Raw genomic sequence first — 21,777 nt, forward strand, 5'->3', positions numbered from 1 at the left:
TCTCGCCCGTTTTCGCATATAAGTGCGAGAGAGATGTATAGAAAGTAAATTACGTTCTCGATAGCGTATATGTCAGTTTCTTGTTCGCCATTAAGGTACCGTAGGTTCAGAGAGCTGAGTATTTGAAAAACCGCTTTTTTTAGATGACAAAAATTAAATTAGCAATATACAGGATTTTCTTTAGGGACTTCAGCTATTAGAATGCAATTATTTTGACTTTCACTCGATAGTAAAAAAACACGATCATTTTTTTTTAAATACTACGTCGGTAGCAAACAAGCCCCGCCTGATAGTAAGCAATCTCCGTAGCCTATGTACGCCTGCAACTCCAAAGGAGTTGAACATAGGTCTGAAACGCACTTTAAACGTTTAAAACAATTTATGCAAAAGCTAAAAATATGATAATTACTTCTATAAATGCGCAATTTTATTATTAAGGGAAACGAGCGACTACTTTTTTCTTTTTTAAACTTACAAGGAATCAAAAACATGATACCCGCGGTCCCGAGCACGCACATCCATCTCGCTTACGCCCAGTGAGAGTGAGTGTAAAGCAGAACCTACGGGGCCTTAAAATTGTATTTCAATTCTCTCACAAACATCACGGACTGGTAATCTCCGAAACACCTTTGACCCAAATACTTCGTTGTTTGTTACAAAATTAAAATCAGCGTCTCTTCCGCCTTCGTGGCGTTTATTTTGGTGACAGCTCCGTTATTATACCAATTAAAACATCTCTGATTCCCTTTTTTATTACAAGTTATCATGAAGCGACTTTATTTTCAATGTTTGAAATTCGCGTGTTAACGAACAGAATTCTGATATAAATATGCTTGTTTCAAACTTAAAGTGTACTTAACCTTAAACAACAAAAATAAAGTTTATTTACAATAGAATAGGCTTCGCGGAGTCAAGGCTAGACTTTAATAATTAAGTACCTAACAAACATGCAAAATATGACGTAACAACGTGTTTGGATTAACCCTTATCCTGACACTAAAAGAAAAGTTAGTGAATTTTATTCAAGCCCACATGACACGCACCGAGGAGGAACTAATAAGCAGTAGTCATAATAATTCTAATTATTATTATTATTTTATTATTATTTATAAATGCACAGGCAGCTTATAGCTGATATGTCCACATCAATTAGGAAACAAAAGAGTCAAAGTATTCTAAAATTATAGGAGTACTTTTGGTCGCTACGCGGTAAATACGCGGCCGGCAACCCCGTTTCTCGCCGAGATATGTATAGTGCTTTTCTCAAACTTCCAATTAAAATAAAAAATTGTAGTCAATTTGTTTTGTGGCGACCTACTCGGCTGGCCACTCTACCAGCGGCGGTGTACAGCCTTACGCGCGTAAGTCCGCGCGCCTGCGCGATGCGCCACCGCCGTTGCTTAGCAACGAATATGCACAACAAATCACCGTATCAACTGCCAAGCTTCCTGAAGCTAGTTGATGGTTGGATGCCACGACGTTGTGTCACAATTTGACGTTAAAAACAAAAGAAGGTTGCTTTACAGTCCTAGGTGTGTAAGGCAGTATGAAATTCCTTTACATATCATCTTCACTCATCGCACCTGATATGTAGTATTCCTGACCTAATTTGACGTAAGTCATGTCATCATTTCATAGCAAGTTTGAGAAAACATATTTAAAGCAGAGTCTATCGCGAATTTATTTTGTTACCTTTATTTCCAATGTTTCGACGCAGCAGGGCTAAGATGGTCGGCTCTTTATCATTTGTCACCATACCTGTAACGTTGTAACAAGTATGTAAGCGCGAAAGTGACGGGCATAGTGACAAGTGATAAAAATGGAGCCATGCTGTTACCGCAGGTTTCACTGTCGTGGTCGCGAATAACTTATGTCCCGGCAAAATGTCGAAACAGAGATTTTTGTAACTACCCGACGAAAAGTCTATGAAGAATTTTGGGGTAGGAATCACAACTTCAAACCACCCACCACACATGGTTTAATTATTGTCAATAGTCCGATACACAAAACTCACTATGTTGTCTGTTTTTAATGTATTCAAAACGCAACAGTTTTAAATATTATATCGACTCTCCGAGTTTTCATAGAAAATATGGCATTTCATTTTCCAACACTCAAGCAGAGTGATTTCCTTTTGCGAAAATATCGTGAGTTAAAAATCTAAACCTTTGTTAGTTTTTCCTTTTTATAGAGTAAACTTGACTCGATCATCGCAATATGACGGAATGCTAAGCTCAGCTCAAGTCGAACACGGGCTCAGCGCCAACGCAGGCTATACGCTATAAATATCAGGGGAAACAGAGCCGCAGTGGATTGTCTAAATTCAGTAAGCAGACTAACTACGTACGAGTATCTAACTAAAACTAAATTATCAACATCTCTTATACCAGTTAAAGTTATCAAAGTGATTCAAATGAAGGGTAATAATGATAATGATCCCAAAGTAAAACAACAGTCTAGATAGTCAATATGGTTTAAAACCCTGGGTAGTGATCGGAGTATCGCACGAACGGTTATTACGATGTTGATTTCGTCTTTCAAGCGGTTTATAAGAAAGAGATAAATAAACAATTCCTTTATTAAGGTTTCGTAAGTATATTTTAAAATACGACGGTTACGAGTAAAAAATTGAAACGTGGTATTATACCTAATAAAGAAAATTTACTGCATAACAGCATAATATAAAAATTGTACAAGTCTGAATCGGTAATAAGGACATTGCAATCAATTATGTGAACCCTCGAGCCTTGAGCCCGACTCGCAGTTGGCCGGTTTTATTAACATTTAGCAAACTACAATAGTTTTAATTAACCTTAATGCTCTGTTTGACATTGCTGTTTTGACAATGTGTCCTGCGATAACGACCGGAGGGATTTCCGTTACGCGAATGTGTATTCTAAATCTTTAATCTATCGGAGATTTAGAAAATATCAAGATAAACTGATGCAGTATACGGCTTACAATCTAAATGGAGTTCTGTTCTACGTATATACAGAAGGACGATATATCCATATTTTGCCATAACCATGAAATTTCAATGTTTCAGAAATAGCCTAGATACACAATCGGGATGTTTTTATTTTCAATCACTAGCCAAAATTTGCGGGGAGAGTACCTATATATAAGGTGCTAACAAAATAGTTACGAAATATTTTAAGAGGTGGTACTTTACACTAAAACAATTAACTTTAAATATAAATTAAGAAATGTTTACTTTTTGTTTTAATTTATTGAACAAAATAAATAAATAATTATTATATCTAAAAATAATCACATGTGCATTTAACTGACAAGTTGCTTAACATTTTGTCATGTCAACAATTGTGCCTTTTTCAACTAACCACGTTGCCGGTTGTCGATTAGGTTGATTTAATTTTGAAGCTTTATGGAAATAGCGTCTTATTGACAACTAATAATAAGTACCCGTATGGTTGAAAATGCTACAATTATTTGTCTTCTGTCATTTGATTTATCAACATGGCAGTTTGTTCGGTAAAAGAGGCTCTAGAATCAGTACCCCTAGTGTAAATATTTTCGACAGCGAAACGTGACGTACGCGTTTGCGTTAAGTGTCATTTTGTATGAGATTTTTTACTTTCCAAAACGTCCCGCTTGGCGCGCTGTTCAAAAACCCATACAAAATGAGACTTAACGCAAACGCGTACGTCACGTTTCGCTATCGACTAAAATTACATTAGGGGTACTGTTCAATGAGGTCTCATTTAAGTATCTCATTATCAGCTAATATTATAACCACAGTAAGTGTAGGAGTTGAAAATAGATTTCCGGTTACTCTGATACGGTTGATATAATATTAGCGAAAAATCGTTGAGCATTAGACTTTTTGTTTGCCGCGATATTTACTGTCGAGTAGCAGTACTGAGGGTTCCACTACTCGATGCTAGATGTCGACTGCGTATATAATAAGCATTTTGGTACCAAAACTGATGTATGGGGTGAGCACTCTATTACTTCTTATTTCTCTATGACGTTGTTTGCTCGGAGAGGCGAAACACGTGTCGAGTTTTGTATTTTCGGTGGTACGTTGTTATATTTATACGTATTCATTTTTGCGGTGGGAAGGTGGGACCATTAATTGCATGTAAAAATACGTAGGTTAGCACTGATTGACTAGCACGTTATCTTTTCGTGTATTAGCAAAGTAATATTATTTGTTTTAATTTATTTATTTATCGGTAACAAATTTGTTAGCATTTAGCACCTTATATATAAGACATACTGAGCAAACAAACAAATTTTTTTTTGCAATTTCGAGGTTAGCGCCATAGTAAAAATTGCTTAGTATAATAATACTTACCTCGCAAAATTTGGCTAAGCATTGAAAAAGTAATAGAAGGCGATAAAGTTAAATGTTTCTTTAGAACACAGTTACAGGCCTTCGTAGTGTGAAGAAAGGATTTGGCTTAGGTACCACTTAGTGCATCTCATACAATATTAAACAGGGGACGGCGGCTAACGTAAAACAGAAAGTATTCCCCTAGGATTTGATAAGTTTAAGAGACACATGATAACAATGATGTACTATGGTGGTTTAGTCTATGAAGCAACCGAAGATAAAGGCGAAAACTATACGAAATGCGTCGTTGCTTACTATTTTTTCGAACGCTCTTTTATGAACATCACAATCACAATAAAATGATATTATTTTTCTCTAACGGTAACGTTTAGTGTGTTTTTGCTGTATACAAATGATCGGTAAATGCAGTCATCTTTCTTAGGAAAAAGAAATTAATATTTTCCTTTCGGCTATCTCATCGTTTTAAGGTAATTCCCCTAGAGGGCCCAATGAATTCTTTCAACCTATATAAAGAGACGCTGGTGTACAAAAACAACAACCAATGAAGCTATCAGTTGAACCAAAACGTTAGGTGATAGCTATTAGGTACAAATTGCCAAAGCCTTTAATCAGTCTCGGCAATCAAGGTAAAGGACACAGCGGGCACATGAAGCAGATTCTGATTTATCTATGTGGTAAGGTTTTGTCAATAGGCTTCTGATTAGAGGGCGCGAGATGCCCAATGACAAAACCAGAATCAGAATTGACCTCGAGAACAAGCGATCATTCAATTCCGCCTTCACACCACTTGTTCCCCGCTCCGCCGTAATGAAGTACCGAATCGACGAAAGCCTCACTAATCCCACCTAACTCCGAGGACTATACTACCCGTTTTACACTAATTTACATAATTATTGTAACACAAGTTACACGGCGAATGGAAACTCGCAGATAATAAGTTTGGAGCTTTGTCAAAAGGACTATTGTTAGATAAGTTTACCACCTCGTAAAACAAGCACAAATTTAGTATCGCCTCTTGCAGACTACGGGAGAATTTGATACAATTCAGGACTGCGAAAACGTCAATTGTTTCGGTCCCAAACAATTCCGGAAACTTCGAGTCGATGTGCATTTTTGCATCTAAATTCCCTTTTGAACATTGTCAATTTCTAAACCGGAACGGAAATCTGGGAATTCCTGTAACGTTTACATTTATGTGAAATCTCGATGAACTTTCTGTTTGGTCCGTTTTAATTCAGGTGACTTACTTTTTTCGCTATTTTAGCAAAGCGTCCATGCGAAACTTGAATATTGCATTTTGCATAGTTAATTTAATGAACGGGGCCTTTGAACAGCGTTCTAGATTATAATTGAGTTAGTACAAAACGTACAGCCGAAGACGCGTATGACGAACATCGACGTCAAACTTCCCGAGCGGAGCTGCCATCTCTCGCGATTAGTTTCAATTAAAACTCACTCGACGCTGGCAACATTCGCGGCAGTAATGGCGGCGCTTTTATTACGCTAGAATAGTGGCTATTATTAGCACTGTTTCCAACTGGATTTCTCAAGCTTTGTCCTTAAGAAAACGCCTCTTCATTGATTTTATACGAAAGTCAACACATAGGATATACCTATTAAATGAAGTGACTCATATAATATCCTTCGAATTTCACTTCAAGAAGTTTGTTTGATCATCACATATAATACTGTACCTACCCTACCTACAGCTACACTTACAAAGTTATTGCGTCGAGTTATCACTATTTACCTAGGTAAATAGTGATAACGCTAGCGCTAGGCTATCCCAAAGCACTAACTAGCTGTAATATCGTCAACTGAGAATAACTGCGGAACTCATCTAATACGAATAGATCGTAACTTTGCAAGTCAAAGTGGGAAACTTGGCTGAAGAGGTACCCTCTTGCAACCGAATTTCAGTTTAAATGTTATATAGTGACTAAACCTCGGCGGTCGCAGATCTCTGAGCTCCGAGAAATCAACTGAATCGAGAGACTCAATGATTCTCTCTCTGTCTTACGCTTTGGATTTTTGAAGACAAAGCTATTTAAACCAATGATGTGTTGGAAATGTAGAGGCTTGGTTTAGATTAGTCGTCCAGATGCAATGCAATCAAAACTTGCCGTGAATTGAAAAGCACATTACCTATTGGACTCCATAAAATAAATACTTGGTTACAGAGAAATCTACTTACCTTGAACTTAAATAAGACCACATATTTACAATTTTCTTTAAATAAATCATTTATGTATAATAGGGAGCTTAAGGTTCACAAATGCAGTTTTCAGTCAGGAACTGATTGTACTTGTACTGTTATTGCTAAATCTGACTGTATTAAGTATCTGGGCGTTCTGCTTGATGACAGAATGAGTTGGCAGCCACACCTAGACCTAACCTCAACACGGATAAGAAAACTAGTATATATTTTTAAGAAACTAAGAAATGTATCTGACCTAGTTTTATTGAAAAAAGTATATGTTGCTCTGGTTCAGCCAGTGATTGGTTATTGCAATGTTGTATGGGGTGGCGCTTGTAAACCCCACATGTTAAAATTAGAAAGAGCTCAGAGATCCCTGTTGAAGGTCATGACATGTAGATCATATAGATATCCAACGAGTCTATTATATAAACAATGTCAATTGCTCTCTGTTAGACAACTATATATACTTCAGTTAGTGCTAAAGCAGCATAAGCTTACCCCTTATGATCAAAATAAAATTACAAGCAAACGAACTTTGACTAATGTTTGTGTACCATATAAATGTAGACTAGCTACGGCCAGACGGCAACAAAGATTTATGGGCATCTTTTTATATAATAAGATTAATAAAACCCTAAACATTTATCCCCTAAATAAACATGAGTGTAAGGAAAAACTTAAGTCCTGGTTGCTGTCATTAGACTATGTGCAAACTGAAAGCATCTTACCCTGATTTACTCACACACACACACACACACACACACACACACACATACACACACACACACACACACACACATCTACACAAAAAAATATATATGTAAAATAAATTGCATTGTATTCTTATTAGAATGGCATTTGTTTTATAATATTAAAACAAGCCTTAATTATCTACTTTATGTCTAAAATGAAAATGGTTAATGTCTTAATAGTTACTATTATGTTTGGGAGAGGACACTGACTTCTGTAACACAGGTTTTTACCTAGCTCAGAAGTCAGGGACTTCAACACTAAAATGTACTTACCTTAATGCCAATAAAAAATTTTTTTATTTTTTTATTGATACCCATTTCATTTAACATCTTACCCATTTCATGTCATACTGGAGCGGAAAGTAAACGATTGTGGCAACCATAAACGTACCTGAAAGAAAAACAAAAGAGATTAAACATCATTTTATTGTTATGGCAACTCTTAAAAAGAAATGGGGAGAAAGAGGAATTATCAGATAGCCTCGTAATTTGACAATGTCATTCTAAGCGGATCTTCAAGTAAACGACTTGTAAATGAGTGAAAATTAATTAGTTTGTGCCCGCCGTTCGTTATGCTTGCGACGTTGAAAAAAGCTAATTGGGCAAAGTCGTGAAAGCAGTTAGTGTCGGAAGAAACGTCGCATCAAAAATTACCGCTACTTATACCACACTTGAAAAAATTATACCTACTATTAATTGAACAGGACTCATGGCCTAATCACAAGAGGCTTTATGCCAACGAAATTATTGCAAGAACCGTGGTGAAATATCAAATGAGCACCAATATTTTATGTCACTTAGCTATGTAGGTATCTATTTTTAATATGGGCTAGAATAAAGCGTAGCCTATCTGAAAGTAATAATTAGGTAAATAAAAAATAAACCCACTCCTGTGCGTAGGTGCTCAAACTTACTATCAGAAAACCGGGAAAAATATTATATAGAAACAAAAGACGATTGGGCAGATAGTGTAAGAAGTGCGCAGGTAATCTCGTTTCATGCTCGAGTACGCTCATTTTGAACAAATCCTTGGAGAAATAGCTGCTATGTATCACACGGAATTAGGCCTTTACGATACGACCAATTTGAAAACGGGAATTATTTTTTTACCTTTGTGCCATCGAGTACCGAATATTTTTCAGATATTCCAAGCAAGTTTTACAGATACTTTTGTATTTTGAGAGAGCATAATATCATATTCCAGCTGTCATATGTCACCAAGAGTGTTTGAATAAATTACCTTAGTGCAATTTAAAGCTCTAATGTCATAATGTATGTGTTACATGCTGGGATAATATTGGAATTTACATAAATCAAGAAATTTCATGCGAGATATTTGCGCCTCATCAGAATATTTCCTAATATTGCTTCACGTATCAACTGGTGCCGACGCCTCTAAAAACGTAAGAATTTTTTCAGTGTCATTGATGGATGGTGTTTTGCATCTACAAATTTTAATATTTAATAAGGATTATAAATGAAACCCGAGCAAATATTTATCAGAGAACTTGAGAAATTTAGGAAATATCAACAAGCTAAAAAGGTATTCACTATTGAAAACATAAACAAATGAATAAACGACAAACTATCGATTCATTATTAAAAGGTAATTCCTTGATATTGGTTTCGCATTGAAATAACAACTTTATGTTTACGTTAATTTTATTACTGAAATTAGATACTATTTTTTACGTAGCCATGTAGATTTTCCATTATCCACAGAATTATCACAGTTCTATGTACCTGACTCTTCTTCGTGTGTAAAGTCGAAGTTTTTGGCACTAGAAAGAAAGTATTGCCTTTGCCACTTCAACATTGCGAAGTAGTTTTATACTTGTAGCGTAGAGTAAGATACATTTCCCAAACTCTCGACTTTTTGTAAAAAACTTTGGAAGAATTCTGTCGTTTCAATCCCTTGCTTCTTTCTCGAATGTGAATTTTAGGTATGAAAATGAAACTGAAAACGTATTAAATGCATGCGCTGACTTTGTCTCGGTCACGTTTGCGTTTGCGTGATTATATCGGACAACAATCTATAGTAGCAAATAACGCATTATTTGTAGCAATTATATGAACTCATTAATTAAATCATACATGTACCGTAGTGAACGTGTCTAATACAGTAACCAAACTAGCACTCCTCCTGGTCTAAGATCCGGTATATGAAATATATACCATCATTTGTATGAATATGCTTAGTTTTATTTATTTAATTGTAATTGTTTAACATACTAAAACACTTAAAATTTCTCGGTAGGGTGCCCAGAATTCTGACCGCATTGCCCCGCTGGATGACAATGCTGATCCGCTGAGCAAAATATTGCCCAGCCCTCTGGTCACCAGAAGCCTCTATAAAGCTATTTGACACTTCCTCATCTGTTATTTTAGTGATAAGGAATAAACGATAGATAATATTCAAATGCACACGCAAACGTTCTGACGGGTCGTTCGCAGACGTTTTTGTTTGTTAAAAATTAACTTAGTATTATATACGTACGATGTGCTACCCACATCGTTACTGGTGAATTTCCAATATGACTTGGAACTCCATGTAGCCGTCTAAGAAGTGTAACGTTCTTACGGCAGATGTCGCTAGGATCCCCTAAACCCATATGGTGGGAAAATTTGCTTACTATGGATGAAGTCTTAGTGGCTCAGATGGCAGAGCGCTGGAGTATCGATCCAGAGGTCGTGCGTTCAAGTCTCACCCAAAACAGTAATTTTTCCACTTTTAAATTTATTCTAAGCTTAATAGCATCTTTCGCAGACTTTTCTGCTTGTTAAAAATTAATTTAATATTCAAATGATAGTACAGTCAGTCTTAAATAATATTCCTTAATCTACTTTCGATGTTATTTAATCGTATGTTATATCAAATGAAAGCTTATTTTATTCTTAATCTAACTGTAACAGGTTGCCTAACTAAAAAAGTTGGTCCAGTCCACTGAATTAGAAAAAATAGTTCCTGATCACCGATTAAACTTCACCGTGTATACCTTACCAAAATTGGCATTGAATTATATTGGTACTGGAGTTACGTATCTCAATAGGGCGCCTTATTTATTTTTCATGTGGGAAAGTTAACTCGATTACCGAAGGTCCTTACGATACGCACTCAATATTTTCTCCTCTTACTTACATCTCCGGATCTACTCGTAAATAAATAGGCAACTTATTGAGCAAAATCCACTTTATGCGATTGCTTTTGTTTACACGAGCGCTTCAAGTATGTTGATTTGGGAAATTAATACAATAAAAACTTATTTCGGTACCACGATAGCGACTGACTTGAGGTGTTTCGCTAAATTAACATGTCACATGTTGCAAACCTTCTAGTGGATTTTCAGAAGTTTGCTAACTTAACCTGCATCCCTAAACTAATATTTTTATTATATAGGAGAGATACCATCAGATGAATCGCCTGATGTTAAGCGATTACCGTTGCCCATGGTTACCCGCAACACCAGAGGAGTTGTAAGTGCGTTACCGGCCTTTAGATGGGATTATTAAGCTCTTTTCTTGAAGGTAACTACTAAGATGCAGTAAAATTAGGATGTGTCGCTAACAACACTACACAGGATGTTCATTCGGTTACACTCTGATATTAAAATAATGTGAATTTCGTTCCTGAATTAAACTTGTATCGTACATATTAACTTATCTAAATGACATAATTGGCTTCAGGAATAAGCGTAAGCATCTAATCTTGTCACTTGCGGGTACAATTTGCCACCTTTGACAACTGAAGAGCACATCCGGCACACAGTTAAGCCTGGCTCACAACCCAGACCACTCGGGCGGAACACACACCACACACAAGTGCTAGTTACATGGGACTAAGCTGAGGGATGGGAGAATTATATGGATATACTCGACAGATAGTAATGTGAGTTTTTTTTTTGGTTTCTTACGCAAACATGTAATGTGAAAACGTATTATTATTTCAGAAAACTATGATTTATACCTTAACCATAATAAATAGATACTAGAGTTGCCCAAGATAAGTTGGCAGCGATTTTGATAGCCCAGACGCTGAAAGTGTCAAGTAAACGTCATAATTTCATAGAATTTTGACGTTTAAAAATCAGTTATCAAAACACTGTCAACTTATCTTGGATTGACTCTATTAATAACTGCAATATTTTTTCCTTAACTAACTTAGTCCTTAAGTAAATAGAGGTAGCATAACAAACACAAAGTTTCATAAAATAGGGTAGTGAACTAACCAGTGAAATCATCTACTCTTTATGAAACAAACGACTGGTTTATTAAAGATATTTTAGAGTTAATTTGAGAACATTTTCTGTGACGTCACAAAGAACCCACTCCTTTTAGTGAGTTTTACCGATTTTAAAATAAGTTATTGGAAGCGCACACACATGTTAATCTTTGATGTTTCATTACTGCAGTGATACAAATTAATTGATCTATAGGAAACAACCCTATTGTTGAGATTAGTAAAAAAGATAAACTTAATAAAATAACTCCGACCTCCGACCTATTAAAAGTTTCCGCCATATCCAAATCTATTTTGGCCAGATAGATTGCTTTTAGAAACCACAACAAGCGGTTCAAAATGAAACTGTTAATTGGATCCAAGAGGGAATATCCGATAATTATCCAGAAACAACTTTCATGTCATCTCGAATTCACGAAATTGACAAATCCTCTTCCCTACTACGGCTGATTATGTTCTAACAATTTGATATGGTTTTGACCTTATTTCCAATGTTCGCCGCTGCATCAATCAGCATGAGCCACTACTGATGATTGATCTTCGTGAGTTGCAACCAGGAGGCGTCTCATAAGCTGGGCCGATACATGTCATGCTGTTGACGGAAAAATGACGTCACGCTACATAGATATAGTATGCTTCCTATTACCCCCTTATTCATAAACGTCTACTAAAGTTAATAATCGTTTGTCCCTTTCCATCATACCAATACGTCCGAAAGGGACAAACGATTATTAGCGGCTTGTTAACTTCAGTAGACGTTTATGAATAAGGGGGTTTGTCTTTTAGTAATAATTAATCATTTGTCAACTTCTTTAGTTAACTGATATAGATACTTGGCAATCTGACAATTAACATTCATATTATTGTCACTCAACTAAATAATACATTGTTAGTTTATTAAATGATGCATATTTTTGGTTTTCAACAGTATATTTTAGGTAACAAATATTTATTTTTGTACGCGTCAATAGGTTAGTTATATAAATTTGTAGTGTTATATAAAAACTGCCTGTATGTTAAATTACGTCATTTTTGCGTCCACGGCATGAAATGTACGGGCCCGGATAAGAAGGCATCCCCCTCGTACTTATTGGTGCGTGTGAGATGCCTAATGACATGACTCAAAGTTGTAGCAAAATAAAACTTAAATATCAATTTTTAAAGCAGAATCCGCCTCCGGTTTTATCAACCGACTCGATTGTAGCGTACAACCAGGCGTTATATTACAAAAGGTAACTCACAGTTACAGATATTTGTCACTACTGACGATTTAATTTTAGATTTACGTAACTACTTTTGCCCTGGAATTAGATCTGTTCTCGCATTATATTATGGAGTATAATATTGGAATGGAATCCATGGTTTGAGATCGAAGGTACATGTGTTTTAGTAACACTTTTATGTACTTATGTACGTAGGTACCTTCTAGAAAACGCAGGGTCTTGCGTAAGTTCAATTCAATAATTATGTATCACATCAGATATAAAACAAATAAAATCTTAATAATGACGTACAACGGGTAGATAAGTAGGTAATTCAATCAGCTGTAGAGATAACAGCCCCTCCCAATCTCTGCAGCTGACTGTACTGATTAAGTAATTTTTAATGATATCAATATCATTAAATATAGATCATAAACAAGATTACATGGATGTATAATACCCATTTAAAGACTTCAATTTTATCAATAATTATCTTTTTAATATTTTTTTTGTTTAATATAATGAGTTAAGTAATAAGTGGATGCCGGTAGAGGGACGTGGACGGGGCAGGCCCAGGCGGAGATGGCGGGATGGCCTGGACAGCTTCCTGAACAACTGGCCGGAGGAAACACCTTTGCCCAGCAGTGGGACGTTCAAACAGGCTATACAAAAAAGTTATTTACTTACTAAGACGGCCTTCGAGTTGGTTCACTTGGTTCATAATCATTCACTATCCCCCCGGTACGATGAATACCTACTGTTATTATTCAAACAGACCTTCCCGTTCATTCTCTCGCAATCAAAACCGGATATTTCCGTCTAAGACACGAAGGGAAGGGTTACAGGGCAAGGTAATTTCCAATATCTGAAATTGTGCCAAGTTTAGAATTTAAACGAGTCGCGCGACGTTTCGTCTCATTCACGAAATTAAAAGTAAATTACAACTTCTAAAGTGTTGTGATACAGTTTTTGGAAGCATTTTTTATGTTCAAGTAGGTACCTGTTTTTAATTACGTTTGAAAATTAAATTACCAATGTCTAAAAAACTGAAAATGAAAATCTCCGATTTTATTTTTCAATAATTTAATAGTAGTAGGTATGTAAATTTGTAGGAACTTACTACAATTAATTAGTCGAAATTCGTCTAATGATTATGAGGATCACTAGGCCGTTATCGATTTTAGTCGCAAAAATGACAAATTGATAGGTTTAGTCGATAAATATTTTACACCTTTTGTTAACTATTAGAAATAACAAGTACTAGTTTCTATTAGCACGTCTTGTTATCTTTCATTTCAATACATCATTGTTTTGGAAAACAGACTCACTTAATTGGTATTGATTTTTTTTCTGATAGACGTTTAGGTAAACGCGCGTAAAGCACTGATGTTAAAGCTCTTATTTGTAAATTTCGTAAAGTATGGACTGCTAAAAATTTTACTTTTGTATTACACATATTCTGTATTTCAACTTTAATAAACTACATTTTTGTTATTATAAATTTGAAGTAGTGTAAATGAAAGTTACACGAAATAATTTTTCTACAGAAATTACTTCAAAACAAATGACGATTTCTCCGAAAATCTAGTTAATTTAAACGTAATTTTGATACTTAATAATCTACAACATTTGCTGAAACTATTCTTATACATCATTTTGTATAATTTATCACCATAATTTTTTGATGATTTTTTAATATCTGTCCCTTTTCGTCACATATTACCGGGGACGCACGCTTGCGACCTCATTATTAAAGGGCAAGATGGGAAGATGTGCGAATAGAAACCAATTCTTGTTATTTAGATATTACGTTACAAAAGGTGTACAATTTCAACGACTAAATCTATCAATTTTACATTTTTGCTCTAAAAGCGTTACCGAGCTCTTAATAAATAGCGATTACAGCGACCATATTTCTGCCCCAACACGTCTTGCATAAATACTATATGTAAGGTTGAAAAAATCAGTTTGAACTTGTAGCACGAGAATATGAGTTTCCGAATGTAGCATACGGTTATCATAGGCATTGTTGGGAGGATCTACGGTACGTCAGTGTAAATATCTCGAAACGAACATGTTCGCACCAATAATATGTGCACATCAAATGTATGGGAACCAGAGCGTCGTGTGCCAATCGGCCTTGCCTTCAGCAAATCCTGACAAGGCACACAATCGAGTCATGCCTATCGATTTCACGGAACGCGACATGACTACAGTAACTGTGTGGATGCGATGAAGCTTGTCCGACGTCAGGGTTTTGGTCTGGACTAGTCTGGAGCCTCTTGTAGGTATTTACTATCTTCAAATAGAGAACAGAATAAATTGTACTAATCTGATGTATTGAATGTCTACCGCCCAACAATACTAATATTTGTACATTTTGCGAGGAAACAAAATAGCAATAAATTATGCCCCTTGCAAACTTATTGGCTGGCACCTATTGAGTGTTGAAGTGCGAGGTGGGTGGGTGAGGAGCAACGAGAAGAAAAGTCGTGGAAAAAGTGTGAACTTCCATGGACCCAAATTTTATACACAGACAAACATTAGACAAATGTAAATAATCAAATAACTAATGTGTCCCACATACCCGTCGAGCGGTGGTACAGTAACCAGAATAGCTAAGGCATAGTTTTACGCTACAAAATCTAATTCCTCTATCGCTTTTATGTTTTTATTCGTTTTTGATTTCGGCACGTGAGTTCGTCAGTATGAAGTTCGTTCAGAAGTCTGAAATTTAAAATATTTACTTCCTAAACACCATATACCCAAATAAAACATTTCCCTTATACGCGTAATACCTTCATCAGTGAAACGAGAACAAGTTTAAGTTAAGCGCCGAGGAGCGCGTGTGTAATTAGGTTATCCTTCTTGCACCGGTTCAGTTGAGCTAATACTTTCCACTTGTCAAGAGTTTGGCTGTTTAGGACCTTTCCTGACTTGGCAGTATTGGAGCTGATGGGCTACACCAACCCGAAAGAAATACTACGTTTTGTATCGATCCCTGAACCGACCAGGTCATTAAGCCTTAGGCTTGTCTGAATAGGCAGTAAACATTAGGCAGATATCAGTACCCAGCTACCTGGTTCAATCAGTAAAAAATACCACAAAATGCATGTTATACCTAACAAAAAATACACCATTTTGAAGTTTACATTAAGGGTACGGGTAGCAATTAATAAACAAGTGACGGCGGTGCCAAGGTAACGATCGAGAATTGTAAAAGTTAATCGAATTTTAAAATGTATAAATTGGACAACATTATTTTTATTGGTCTGTTTGGTTGGAGTGTTAACCTGGGAAGGTTATTAATTTCTGTAGCCTTCAAAAGGAAAATCTTTGTTCCTAGTTTTATTTTATTTAGAAATGAAATCCAAGACGTTCCGCTCTCAAAGCCGACAACTATGTCAAAAGTGTCAACTTGCGTCGGAGTCGCGGTCGTCTAGTACTCGTCTGAGAATGCTTCCCTAACGGACTAATTAGGCTACCACTCGGAGTAACGTTTGCATTGTTGTAAGATACAGTGACACTTGTTTAAGCTGTACAATAGATTTTTTTGTTTTTGCAATTAGTGTAAAGAATATGTTTGAACAAACATTTAAATCTTAACATTATATTTATGTATACAAATACATTTTTTTCTAAAGTATTGCCCCGCTAATTTAAATTCATCTGTACAATTTTCTTAACTATGTTTATAAGAATTCGATAAACAAAAACTTCTTAGAAAAGTTTCAGCGAAGTGATGTTTCTAAATTTCATAAATGTTTACAAAGCTCAACATGAACATCAAAGGGACTAAGCATTTTATTTTATATGTAATCAAATGTAATATTATTGCATAATCTACCATGATAGCAGCATGCATCTGCAAGAAGATGCATGCCGTTTACATGTTATCCTTTGCGTTAGTTTTGATATTGTTATGATACGACCTTGAAACATCTCGCAGTGCATCTCACGCGCACCAATAAGTGCGAGTAACTATGTCATAGGTATAAATACTAGCTTCTGTCCGCAACTTCGTCTGCGTGGAATGATAACATTTACACCTATATGAAATGCGCAAAGATCTAGTAGCTGGCAACACGAGATGTAAAAATTTACTAGCCATCCCAACGTACAAATTGGTAATGTATAAAAACAGCCCCCACGTAAGATCTATACCTAGAATTATATAACAAAGATGGATGGTTGACTGGTAGAGAATGCCTTTTGGAATTAAGTTCGCCATTTGTACATTTTTCTTTATGTGTGCAATAAAGTTTAAATAAATAAATAAAGACGGCATCTTCAAGGCAAAACTTGTACATCTACTGACTAAAAAATGTTATTATAGTATAGACGAATTTCTTAATGATAAAGATTTAAATGAACTAGACATATTCAATTAGATGTGACAAATACTATTAGATATATTAAATGACAATAAATTTAAATGTATGTAATTAAATTATATAGTATCATTAAACATTAAATATGAGTACTATTAACATAAGATGGACAAAATATAACATAGTTATAAGTATAGAAATAAGATATTGTAATGCTGAGGGCAGGGTAAATGTACTATTCGTAAGAAATTGTATTTAACACCATGTATCTTGATGCATCACACGACTGTACATGTATGCAATAAATACAATAAACAAAAATGATATTTGATAAAAACTACCCTATATCCTCTTCCGGGCCTGAAAATATTTTCATACCAAATTTCATCTTAATCGGTTCAGCGGTTTAAGTATGGAGAGGTAGCCGACGTATAGATAAAGTTCTTTCGCATTTATACTATTAGTAGGGATTACCATTATGGTCCCTAGTATCAGAATACGGCCCCATTATGCGAACTTTACATTTGACCCGCCGCTCCAGTTTGGACGACGGGTGCTTAAAAGCCAAGTACAAGTCCGAGCAAACACACCTCAAAGCGATATGATATTTGTTTAACATTTGAAGCAAAGGGATTGAAACATAAAGCTGGCTCCAGTGACCCGGCTAGACTAACTTTTGTTTAGATAAATCCGAAACAATGTCACAAACAACGTGCAAAGCAATTGCAGTCTCAGCTTGCAATCTCGACATTAACTATATCAAATAGACTCCAAAATAAGAAGCATATACGAAGACATTCCCCGACCACGGACAGGCACTTATATGCATGACTATTGTACTTAAAACTAATTTAAAATACAATAGCTTAAGTTTAGTCAAAATGGTAAATTTTACCACTTTTAAATTTATTCTAAGCTTAAGTCTATTGTGAAATTGTGTTTTTTCAAATTTAAGCGGATCGGGTCAGCAACTAAAATGAAGATCTAATGTGTTATTACTTGTTTTATTAGTGCAAAAACGCCAATTCTCGAGGCGGTGAGAGCGAAAGCTCTGTCCACTGTGTAAGTCTGAAAGTGATCTGTGTACGTTTGCAATCTCGCAGATGCCGTGCGACTGTAATTTAAGTGAAATATTTTCTAAAGTTTCTGTAACGTGTCGCATTTTCTTAACGTCGTGAAGAAAAATAACGTTAAAATGTTTTACATAGAAGTTCTCGTGACTACTGTCAGCTCAGATTTTGAATGATAGGAAAGTTGTACGTGCAAGGTATTATAATTCTAAAAGGAGATAAAAATCTTATTAAATTTTAAACTTAAAGTTGTTTGCTATGTATGATTCTAAACCTACCGGAAAATACAAGCAGACTTCGGGCTTTACAAGGGATTTCAGACCAGTATTGATTGAAACTCAACATTATGTGATAATATAACAAAAGCCTATAGGTAAAAAACTTAAGTAAGTCACCTGTTGTATGTAGTTGTGACGTTTTCGAATAGACAATACATGTTTCAAATACACACACAAACAAAACAAATGTCTATTCGAACACATCACAACTACATACAACTTACTTAAGTTTTTTACCTATACTAATGTTACACAACAAAATTTCTGCCACAGGTATCTACTAAAAAAACCTTCATTTCTTTGGCGTTCAGAAATTCGTAATATACAAACCATAAGAACAAGGTATCCAATTTTATACCTACCTAGGTCTATTTGGAGATCATCTCGCCAAAGACTAATAATAGGTATAGTATCAATTGCTTAATGTAACTTAACTCCTTAGGCGTTACGCAACAAGGTAGCGCGACTAAATAGGGAATGACTAAATCGGGCGACGGCGTAGTCGCAAATAAATCGCAGTTATGTCCAATTGGATTCCGACACAAATAGCGTCGGTTCAGTCGCTTGCCCATTGATTTAAATGGTACGTGCACAAGCGAACAGCGATTTAGTGGTTGTTGCCCTTAAGTACAGATGAATTGGGAATAAAACTCACTAAAAAGGTACCATCACAGGTTAAGATCAACCATAGTCAACCGTGCGAGTAAAGGTTAATTTTTGTAATTTTTTTTTTATTAGTGTGTTTTGTGTGTCACCTATCGATATGTCAAACTACGTATTTTTTTCCTTTAGCCGTTAACAAGTATATAAAGTGGTCTTCCATTCCCTTGATGTTGGTTTTTTATGAAGTCAAGAAAGTTGCATTTAAACAGACTTTATTTTTAGGGTGGCTAGATGATAGGAGTTAACTTATAATGATATAACTGCAATGGTGTAAAACTTAAACTAATGGAGAATTTAACTAGTTTTTCAAAAACTACAAACATGTCAAGTTTTAAAGTTAGATGGCGTCTGTATCCGTATGTGTATAGTCAGTTTTGTAATAACTCATAAGCGACGAGTGAAATTTTATTACAATATGTACAAGAATTTTGAAGTGTAATTAAGAAGGCTGTAATTGATAAATAGTGTCACGTGGCGTGGGGTGACATAACATGATGAAACATGCTATATAGATTTGGGTTTCAGCATTAATCTCAGTTTCTTATAACTTGCGCTAATAACGGTTGCTTGGTGCCCGACCGCTGCCACCACCGCCTGCCCCTTGAACCAATCGCTCGGTACTTGCACCCGGAAAATCATTAAGCCCAAAATTCAGGAGTCCTGCCCTGTTTTACAGACGTGACAGGTAACAGCTGGAAGTCACAATTTGGTGTAGCCATGCAAAGTTGAAACAGTTCAAGCCAACTTATAAAACCAGGATTGATTGCCGAAGTTGTCAGCCAGTTGTCTGTCATTGAACTTTAAAACCTTATCTCGTTATTGAAAGTATTGTTATTATAAATTGTTGTTATTATAAAGTCTCTATGTCTACGCTACGGTGGTTTCTACATCGCACTCGGAGTTATTATGGCTTTTTATTTTGAAATAAAAGAAAAGCGTGTTCTATAAGAAACGTAAACTTGAACAATAAATAATTCAAAATTATCGTGGTTGCAGACGCCATCAAAAATAGCGGAGCGAATAATGTGCTCACAAATAAAAAATGCACATATTTTTACTGCATTCAATTAAATTTTTAGATACTTTTGAGCACTGTTCTAGTTCTAGATACGTATAATAGATTATTTGTAATAATTATCTAGACTTTTTGTGAAAACAGAATAAATCGCACGTATTTTCAAGTATATAGTTATATGACGAAAAAGGTCCAGGTACCCAAAGTAGGCTATCTTGCCTATTCAAATAACAATCCTTGACCTTTCCGGTAAAATATGTAGCAGACAATTTAGATTATAATACCAAAACTAATTGCCGACGGCCACTGGTTTAATAGTTGGGTGGGCTCACTGAATCTGTTTATGAAATTGAATATTTTAGTAATGTTGGCTCGTTATCATAACCTCTGTATGAAAGTAATACAACTAGTTTACCTATGTTAAATAATATGCTTGTTTTTGAAAGATATGGATATAAGGTAGACTCTGCTATATAATACGATTGACAAAAAAATCACATAGTTGGTTTAAAAAGTTTATACACTAAAATTTGTTACAGATATATTATCGCTTAGGGGAAGATTGGCACCATTCGTACACTTTTTATATTTTGATTTTTAAAAATTCTAATATCAGAGGTAAATTGCATAATTGGTGATTATAACAAATTACATATATTCAGCTTCCTAATAAAAATATATGGAGTCATTATTTCTTAAAATAAATGAATGAAATGCATTTTAATAAAAGCTGTCAAATGTCCGAAACTACCCCACTATAGGGGTGCATTCGTACATAGATAGGGGAACATTCGGACGGTAGGTTGGTAGGTAGGTACAGGTAAAATAAAATAGCTAAATAATTATCAAAACTCGTATTAATTGGCATTAAAAATAGCAACGATGTAATAAACTAAATGACAAAACTTTTTATCAACAAAACATATGTATTTCTTAGAAAAATCTTTAAATAAGTAGAAAATACACAACATGGTGTAGACTATACCAATTTTTAAACCGAATCAGTCAATGAGAGATCAATATTCTAGTTACTTGCTGTATCAGACATAATTAGAGTCCAGTTTCATCCCATTTTTGCGGATAGGTACATTTCAGAACTTTAGCATAATCATATGCCAGCTTTCTGACTTGTAATATTGTGATCTCGTAATGCATTTTTGAGCTTTTTGCTATATATTCGTTTAATTGGGACTCTTGTTCTTGAGAAAATACTTGATAACTGATGAATTTAGACTGATATGTGCGGCTCGTGCCAGCATCATCATGTTTATCTTTTATTTTATTTACCCGACTCTCCAAAGTTGAGGCCTTAAAGTTATATTTATCCGCTGCTTTTCTGTAAAACATTTTCTCTTCCAAAACATCTTTTATTGCAGAGGACATATTTTCTTTATTTAATAATGTAGTCCTAGTCTCTTTTTTTCTTGTAACTCCACACCATTTCTGCGTATTTTCTGAAATTAAAAAAAAAACCTGTTAATACATGTACGTGTGGGTATATTCGTATAGTTGCAGGGCACATTCGTACGCGTACGTTGGTTGCTAGTTATTCGTACGAATGTGCCCATCAGTAGGCGTACGAATCTGCCCCGAAGGTCAAAAATGAAAGATTTTTATCCACACACAAATCATGTATAAAAACCCGCAAAAAAGATACATTATCATTATCGTGATCGTAGTTACTTACCAATTAGCAATAATCCAATAGAAT

General features: G+C 35.3%; 2 protein-coding genes across 2 annotated transcripts in view; both read right to left on the reverse strand.

Moving 5' to 3' along the window:
- Window positions 1–21,777, reverse strand: part of LOC133525741 (apoptosis-stimulating of p53 protein 1) — a 197,785-nt gene that overhangs the window by 164,578 nt on the left and 11,430 nt on the right. The gene's annotated exons all lie outside the window — the stretch shown is intronic.
- The window catches only part of LOC133525745 (apoptosis-stimulating of p53 protein 1-like), a 322,549-nt gene continuing 308,333 nt past the window's right edge, over window positions 7,562–21,777 (reverse strand). Inside the window, exon 6 of the mRNA XM_061862118.1 lies at window positions 7,562–7,661. Coding sequence (XP_061718102.1) covers window positions 7,611–7,661 — 51 coding nt within the window. The 3' untranslated portion in view covers window positions 7,562–7,610. The remainder of the gene's footprint in view (window positions 7,662–21,777) is intronic.

The sequence above is a fragment of the Cydia pomonella genome, chromosome 15, assembly GCF_033807575.1.
Source record: "Cydia pomonella isolate Wapato2018A chromosome 15, ilCydPomo1, whole genome shotgun sequence".
Classification (NCBI taxonomy): Eukaryota; Metazoa; Arthropoda; class Insecta; order Lepidoptera; family Tortricidae; genus Cydia; species Cydia pomonella.